General features: G+C 65.3%; 1 protein-coding gene across 2 annotated transcripts; it reads right to left on the bottom strand.

Moving 5' to 3' along the window:
- Positions 1 to 17: 17 nt before the first annotated feature.
- B4GALT2 (beta-1,4-galactosyltransferase 2) lies at positions 18 to 6805 on the bottom strand. 2 transcript variants are annotated; one of them, XM_055724817.1, is made up of 7 exons: positions 6614 to 6805; positions 3892 to 4278; positions 3295 to 3530; positions 3031 to 3221; positions 2637 to 2759; positions 1527 to 1631; positions 18 to 1364 (listed from the first exon to the last, which is right to left on the bottom strand). In XM_055724817.1, exons 2-7 carry the CDS (start codon positions 4205 to 4207, stop codon positions 1214 to 1216), a joined length of 1122 nt encoding a protein of 373 aa, XP_055580792.1. In that variant the 5' UTR covers positions 4208 to 4278; positions 6614 to 6805; the 3' UTR covers positions 18 to 1213. The 2 variants fall into 2 exon arrangements, with proteins under 2 accessions (XP_055580792.1, XP_005437427.1); XM_005437370.4 differs by lacking the exon at positions 6614 to 6805 and adding an exon at positions 4925 to 5072.
- Between the last annotated feature and the right edge of the window lie 1536 nt (positions 6806 to 8341).

The following is an 8341-nucleotide window of genomic DNA, read 5'->3' as shown; positions in this document are numbered from 1 at the left end:
GCCCTACAAACCCTGCAAACTTTTGAAACTTTTATTAAATACAAAACCCCCGGTCTCTACGACCGAACGCTGCATTCAACGTACGCTGAAAAAAAGGGTCAGACATTCAAATGTACAAAAGTCGCCGGTGCCCCCCCACCCTGGCGTGCTGCCCCGCTTGCAACCCCACTGCTGCCGGCCCCCTGCGGGGTGCGGGGTGCCGGGCCTTCTTGTCCCATGGAGGGGCACAGGGCACCTGCCCTGCACGGCCCCGGCCTCTCCTGCCTGCAGTCCCCCTGCCCCAGGCTTGGAGGAGGGGAGCCAGAGAAGGGGGAGACCCCAGTGGCCCCCAAACCGCCTGTGGGGCACCCACTGCTGGAGGGAGCTGTGGGGCAGCGCACCCCCCCATGCCAGCCACCACCAAGAGGGGCTGGGGGGGTTCAAATGAGTCCCACCCTCCCACAAAACGGGGAGGACAGGTGAGGGCAGCCACCGGCGGGGGCTGCACACGCACACAGCATCTGCCTTTGGGGAGGGGGGACAGAATACGGCTTCCCCCCACCAGCCCTGGGGAAACTGAGGCACAGCGAGGGGCATTCGCTAACCAGAGGTCTCTGTTTGGCAGAGCTGAGGCAGAGCCCGGCTCTAAGCACCAGACTAAAGCAGAGGAAGACAGCGAGCCACGTCTGTGTGCCCAGCAGCACAGGCAGCGCCTGGCCCGGGTGGCAACCTCACCCCGACCCTGCCTGCTCAGGGGGGCCCAGGCTGCTCCCACCCCGGCTGGGGCAGCAGCGGCTCCAGCACTGGTGAAGGGGGAAGCCTGCACCCCGCTTCTCGCAGCGCTGGTGGGGACCCGCCAGCTCTCCCAGAGCAGCGGGATCTCACCCTCCCCACCTGGGGTGCAGGCAGGAGCTGGCATGGGCAGGGGGCTCCTTGCCAGGGCCGGGGCTGCCCCCTCCCTCTGTGCCAGGAGCCGCACGCTGGGCAGCCGGGCTCGTCCGCCAACACACTGAGTATGGGGCGGGGGTCCTGCAAACACACTCATGGGGACAGGGAGGGGACAGAGAAATCCTGGGCACCGAGGGCCCGGCTGGGGGGTGGCCGTCTCCAGAAGGCAGCAGAGTAGGCAGAAAACATCCCCAGCCAGTCCTGGCTCTCAAGCCGGGGCAAACACGGTGCCCAGCCAGCCCAGCCACAGAGCCGGCTCCTGGCGGCTCTGCCGGCGGCACAAGCGCTAGCCCCGGGCCAGGCGCGGGGGTGGCCGGCCGATCTCCACCGTGATGTTGGTGTACATGGGCTGGCGCGAGACCTCCACCAGCCGGTACTGCAGCGAGCTGATCCCATCCCGCTTCATCGTCATTTTGGTGTTCTGGATCTTAGTGAATCTGGTGGAAAGGGGAGCGCGATGAGGCGGGGAGGGGGGTGCTTGCCATGGTGCCAGCGGTGCTGGACCTCCGTGGGGGTGCGCAGAGTAGGGGAGCTGGTAGCCAGAGGCATCCCAGCGACTGCCTGGCATCCCGGCTGGCCAGGCCCCTGCACTCACTCACCTCTGCGGGTTGGGCTCGTTGTGTTTGTCACGTTCGTGCTTGATCATGCGGTACCTCCCGATGCGGATGTCGGGCCTCGACACCTTCATGCCGTTCAGGGAGATGCTGGGGGGTAGGAGCAGGGGGAATCAGTGTGGGACATTCCCTGGCTCGGAGACCTCCAGGGTCATGCCCCAGGCCAAATAAACCTGCCCCTTGTTAAACAGGGCCATGCCAAGCCAAGATGAGCAAAGCCAGGTCACGGCGAGGCCGGTGCCATGACTGAGGGTGCTGGGTGCCCCAAGCACCGCTCCCATCCAGAGGCCTCCAGCTCCAAGGGCCGGCAGCTGCGGTCAGCCCCGTGCTGAGCCCACGCCGACAGCCGTCCCCCCCTCCACAGCCCCTGCCCTTTACATTCTCCAAATGCCGGTGCCAGGCCCTTCCCTCCGGGCCCTCCCCACAAATTAAGGGCTGCCTGAAGCTCTCTCCCAGAGCTCCACATGCTGCTTGTTCCCCACCCTGAGCCCACCTTGCATGGAAATCGCAACTGTGTCACCCCTGCCCATGCGAGGGGCGTTTTGCTCGCCTGGCCATTACGGGCTGGCTGTGTGCCACCAGCTGTGGCAGTGCCGTGGGGAAACCCGCAGGAGATGAGGTGGCAACTCTCCAGCTCCGGCACCCAACGCACCCAAGGTGGGGTGCCTGCGGGGGGGTTCGCCCCGGTGCTGCACGCAGCTGTGCTGCGGCCTGCCGGCTGCTGGCCGAAATGCCTGTTCGGCTCAGCCGCCATCGAGACGCTTCCAAGTTTAGCATCCTGGCCCTGGCCTGGAGCGGAGCCCGCAGGCACACCGCCCCGGCACAGCTCCTACCACCGCCCGAGGGGGCCGGGCCCCACCATGCTGTGGAGGGGGCTCAGCCATGAGGAAAGCATGTGGGTGCCCCACGGCCCCGTGAAGGTCACCAGCCCTCGAGGCAGAGGGTAATTAAATCCCTCCTCCAGTGTGGCGTGCCCCATGCACGTCCCTTGCAAGACGGGGAGTCCTGGCGCTGGTGAGGGCGGCAGGTCGGGGCTCAGCGGGGAGCCCCCAGCACACCCCAGCCAGAAAGGGCTGGCAAGGGGTTAGCACCTACCGGTTAAAGATGTCATCGTCCTCTCCTCCCCAGCCCCAGTATTCATTGGGAAAGCCGTTGATCTTCAGGAACTGGGACTTGCTCAGCCCAGAGACACCTCCGAAGTAGCCAGCGTAGGGCAGCCTGCAGGTTGAATGCAAACAGTTCATCCCCAGGGACAGGCCAGGATGGGGGTCAGCCCCATGGGGACCTCCAGGGACAAGCACCAGCCCTCCCCCGTGTCACCCTCCCACTCAGGGCTCTGTGCCCTCTTCCCATCCCACGTCCACAATCCCAACCAGCAACCCCATGCCTGTTCCAGGTGAAAACTGAGATTGGTGGCCCCAGTGTCATCCTGGCAAGGCCACCTCAGCCCTGCTGGGGTGGAAACACTGCGGCACCCCAGGGCACACACCTGAACCCAAACTTGTCCATGCCAACGGCAAAGTGCCGCGGCTGCTCGTAGCAGCGATAGAGGTTGCGGTCGTCCATGGGGATGAGGTCCACATCACTGAAAATGAAGCAGTCATACTCCTCATCGTCCTTGAGAGCCTCCAGGAACCCCACGTTGAGCAGCTTGGCCCGGTTGAAGGTGTCCTCACCAAACTGCAGGGCAGAGCTCAGTGATACCCACCAGCCCACCCCAGCCCCACCACCCCATCGCCCTCGCCCCTCTCACCTGGTTGATGATGTAGATGCCATAAGCCACCTTCTGCCGGCGCAGGATGGGATGCAGGTAGTGCAGCCAGTACTTGAGGTGGTGCTCACGGTGCCGGAAGGGGATGAGGATGGCCACCTTCTGCCGGGGCAGGCAGTCCGGAGGGGTGTACTTGCCACCCTGGCGCACATCGGGGTTCTCCCGCTGCACCCGCTCCATGCTCATGGGAGAGCTGAACTCAATGAGCAGGCGCCCGACTGCAAGAGGGAGGGCAGGATGATGCCCGCAGGACAGGACATGGTCAGGGTCATGGTCACCCGCAGCAGAGCAAACAGCGAGGGGGACCTGCAAGGGGGACCGGCACTACCGAGGGCAGAGGACACCCAAAACCTTTCCCAAACAGTGCAGAGAGACTGGGCAAGCTGCTAATAAAACCCAAAACCAGCTATCCTGGTACCAGTTCCAGGCTGGAGTTTCTCCACTGCTCCGCCCCTGGGACCGCTGGGAAGCTATGCCTAGAGCCCAGGGGGCAAGGACGCCACCCATGGGCACCCACTTCAGCCCCACACTTGGAGCCAGAGCCCAACTCCCTCCCTATGCTCACCCCACACTTCTCACCTAACCCAGGAGGTGTCTCCTGGCAGGGCTGCAAGGGCTTCTCAGTGGCGGACTGGTTGGCGCTGGGCTTTGCGCTGGGGGACGGGGCTTCAGCACCAGCTGGCCCGTAGCTGGGGACGGTGCTGTTGGGGCGGGAGGAGTTGGAGAAAGGGTGGGCGCGCGAGGCGTTCCTGGCGTTGAAGCGGCTGAAGAAGTCCAGGTGCTGCGCATAGACGTCGAAGTAGAGGATCATGATGATGACGAAGTGGAGCAGGCAGAGCAGCAGCACGGCCTTGCAAATCCTTTCCAGGGTCACCCCCAAGAGCAGCCTGGTCATCTTCCGGGCATGAGCAGGCAGACATGTGCGCTCAGCGGGGCAGGGAGGCGGCTCCAGCCACGGTCCCAATCCTACCGAGACACCCCATGTTCAGGACAGTCCCAGCCTGAGCCCCCAACCCCAGCTTGAACGACACTAGGGCAGTGGAAGCAGCACAGGCCTGATGCAGAGGTGATGGGCTCACAGGTTAGTATGCCAGAGAGCACCCTGGGGGGGATGCTGTGCTTGGACCCCTCCTCTGAAGGTACAGCCATAAAGACACAAGATGACCCCAGCCCCACGCAGCAAGTCTCCTCCCTGCTTCCCAAGGCCAAGCCCAGGCCAGATCCACTCCTCATCCCCTCCAGCAGGGGATGGGGATACCCTGACAGGTGCCACAGAGAGCCTCTGTGGAGGCTGGGCCCTTGGAGAAGGTCACGCTTTCCAAAAACGCAGCCAGCCTGGGATGTCCCAAGGGTGCCGTGGGTGTCGCCACCAGCCACCCCTTTTGGAGGCACCCTATTTCCCTGCTCCCCATACCCCAAACCCCCACCCCCAGTGCTGCCACCCCAGCAGCGGCACCGAAGCAGGGCCGGCAGCAAATGCCTTGCCAGCGGGGCCCTCCTCGGAGCAGCCAGCGGGGCGAGCAGCAGCATGGCAGACACTGAGCCAAGCCGAGTGGGACGTCCCAGCCCCTGGGGTGGGGGTCCCTGCCATGTCCAGGGGGGTCCAGCTTACAGCCAGCAGTGTGGGTCCTCTCTCCTCCTGCTGCTGGTGGTGAGGCCCCGGGACGCTGGGAGCTGCTGGGAGCCAGGGTCCCCTTATCTCCCACATGACACCTGGAGCTGGGCCAGAGCCCTGCTGGGAAGGCAGCCGGGAGAGTCACTGGAGGGCCCCAGCTGAGCCAAACCGTGTCTGGCCCTTCCCAGCCCCGCCACTGTCGGGCTCGGGCCACAGCATGGCTGGGCACTCCAGTTCCTGCCCTGGTCCCTGCCCCAGTCCCCGCTCTCAGGGAAGTTGCTTGGACAAGACAAGGCAAATGCAAGGGACAGGCACAGGGGTTCACAAGGTCTCAGAGACCCAGGGACAGGCCGGTGCCACTGCAGGAATCCTGGGGGGCGTTCCAGCGGCCTGGGAGCTGCGGCAGGACCCCCCAGCCGGAGCGCAGCTAGGACCTGAGGGTGCTGGCAACCAGCCCAGGGCCTGGGGCCAGCCCACCAGCAGCTGCCAGCCCTGGCCAGTGGGGCCCCCCGGGGAGCTGCAGGGCGAGCGGCAGTGACAGCAGCACGGGCTGGGAGCAGGGATCGGAGCAGAGGTGCGAAGCAGGACCCCCTGCCCAACTCTGCTCCAGCTGCCCTCTCGCAGCCGCAGGGCTGTCCCTGGCAGGCAGCGGGGTGCTGGCAGGAGCCCACTGGCTGGCAGGCAGGGAGGTGCTTGAAAAGGCTCCGAGCCCAGCACCCCAAATGCGTCCACCCTCTCTCTCTGTAGGATGTGGAGCGGGGTTCCCGTGGGCAGGGGTCTCCTGGCACATACCAGCACCCCAACCCTTCATCCAGGTTTTTTCTAGAAAGTCGCCCTCTGGAGAAAAGCCAGCTTTGCCATTATCTCCCAAACCTTCTCACAGTCACAGCGCCCTGTCACCCAGCACAGCCCTTGACACAGGGACCTATCTGCCCCCCCCCCCCAGCGCCTGCCAGAAACCCTCCCCAAAAACCCTCGCAGCAGGCAGCACATGGAGCAGTGGCGTCTGAACAGCCAGGCAGGGAGGTGCTAGGGAGGAATAAGAGCGGGTTGTAGGGACCCTTTAGCAGGGCAGTCCACGAGGCAAGTAGAGAGTGATGCTCAACGGGAACAAAAGCGAAGCACTCCATGAACGGCGGCCACAGGATCTCATGAACATGAGTGGGCTTAAAAACACGCGCTAAGCAGGGGGCTATGAAACATGATGTCATCTGCCCCCATCGCAGCGTCTTTGCAGGGTGCAAGAGGCCGAAAGCAACCCGGGGTTGGGGAGCTGGTCCCCAGGGATTCACCCCGGCGCGGTGTGTGCCATAGGGCTGGTGATGCTTGTTTTGGAGGGGATCCATGGTCCTCCCTATGAGCTCCATCCTTCCCGCAGGACATCCCTGGGCTGGGAGAAGGGAGGTGCAGGGACAACTGATGGCCCCGGTGCCACCAAAGGTGGCCTCCTCCCGGCCATAAAGCTGGGCGAAGGGGTGCATGCAACACCCCCACCCCCCCACCCCACCCCCATTTTTCCCAGTCACCAACACACACACAAACTTATTAAAAAACGAGAAACAACCTCAAAAAGAGGCTTCTTCCAGAGCCGGGGCGGTACCACCCCTAAGTGACCGGGATCACATCCCCCGGTGGCATCCCGGGCCTCCCCCACCCGGCCAGGCCTGTCCGCGCCGCTCCACTCACCGCGGCCTCGGGGCTGCCGCGCCGCCCCGGCGCCGGTCAGCGGCCCCCGCCGCCGCTTCCTTCTCCTCCTCTTCCTTCTCTTCCTCCTCCAGCCCCGGCCGCCGGCCCGCGGGCTCCCATGCCCGGGGCTGCGGGGGGCCCTGCCGGCCGGGCCGCCGCACCGCCGAGAGCCGCAGGGAGACGGGGCCGCGCCCGCACGCCGGCTCCGCCCGCCGCCGCACCGGGCGGGGCCGCCGCCACCGCCCGCCCCGCGCCCCGGGACCGCGCCGCCGCCGGGCCGGGGCAGCCCCGCGGGGACCGGGACCCCCCGGGAGGCGCCGCGCCCCCGCCCCGCCCCGCGGTGCTCAGCCCGCGGCCCCCGCGCGGCACCGGGGACCCTCCGAGTTGCCCCGCGGCCACGGGGACGGGGTCCCCCGGTGTCCCTCCCCTCCCGCCCGCTGCGGGCGGCGGCGCTTTCGCGGCCCCCCCCGGGGCGACTCCCGTGTCCCCGCGCGTCGGTGCTGGCTCAGCACCCGCCGCAACCCATCTGTGACTCCTTCCCCCGCCCCCCGGGCTCCATTGCTAGGAAACACCGAGAATTCCGCTCTCCCTACCACAACAGCATGACCGTAGGATCCTGGGCTGGTCCCACCGCCACTTCGACCCACCACCGGGAATTCTGGCGCTGCCCACAGCCCCTCACTTCTTGCCCGCCGCCCCACGGCGTTTGTGCCCGCTCTGCGCAGCCCCTGCCCTCCGAGGCCTCTGTGCGCCCCGCGCCTGGCCGCTCACCCCGCCAGGGCTCTCCCTCTGCCCCACGGCCGCTCCCCTCAGAAGACAACCTTCAGGCGGGACTGGCACCCACCCAGCCCAGCCCTGCTCCACCCTGCAGGCAAGCCCTGTGAAAGCTGCCCGACTTCTGCCTCCAGCTCTGGGTTCGGCTCCTTGGCAGGTGGCATATCGCCTGCGGGTACTTACACACCGTCACCAAGTCATCTTCCAACTCGTGCTGCTCCCAAAGTGACACAATGCGCAGAACCAAAGAGCACGCGTGCCCCTAGGACACGAGATCACCGAGTGCGCCCAGGTCGCCACTGCTGACTGCAAGAGACGGGCCATGGGCCACCCTGAGACCAGCCCTGGTGGGTCTCGCATCCTCACAAGGGGCCTGTGGGCAAGCCTGGAGCACATTCCCCTGCCAAAGCCGTGATAACACACAGGCTGGACATGGAGGGTGGGAAAGCACCTTGCGGAGGGAGACTTCTGACAGCAGGTAGATTTCTATCGAGCCAAGGCAGGGCAGGGCAAGACCCATCCCTGAAAGCCAAGTTGATGAGTCTTTCAAGACAGTTGTTAACCAGCCAGACTATTAACCCATACCACAGCTTCTCTACCACCAGCACAGGCTCTCCAACCCCAGGCATCTCCTTCCTAAACACAGCCCCGCAAGTCTGGCATAGGTCTGAGGAGATGGCCCTGCAGCTTCTAGGGGCTTCAAATGCCTCTGGCCTGCAGCACCAGCAATGCCAGAGGACAAGAGTACAGCCAAAACTGCCTACACCTGACACCCTTTCTTTGAGCAGGTAGGGCCCAGCTCATGTCCCTGCCATTACGTGAGGCACAGAGCTCCTGTCGCAGCCTCCAGTCCTAGAGGGCAGCCAGCAGAAACAGAGGCTTGATTTGCCCCAGCAGTCTTCCTGCAACCAGGGCTGAAACACGCTGCTGTCCCCAAGACACATCGGACAGTGT

The sequence above is a fragment of the Falco cherrug genome, chromosome 12, assembly GCF_023634085.1.
Source record: "Falco cherrug isolate bFalChe1 chromosome 12, bFalChe1.pri, whole genome shotgun sequence".
Taxonomy (NCBI): domain Eukaryota; kingdom Metazoa; phylum Chordata; class Aves; order Falconiformes; family Falconidae; genus Falco; species Falco cherrug.
This window is presented reverse-complemented; position numbering and strand designations above follow the sequence as displayed.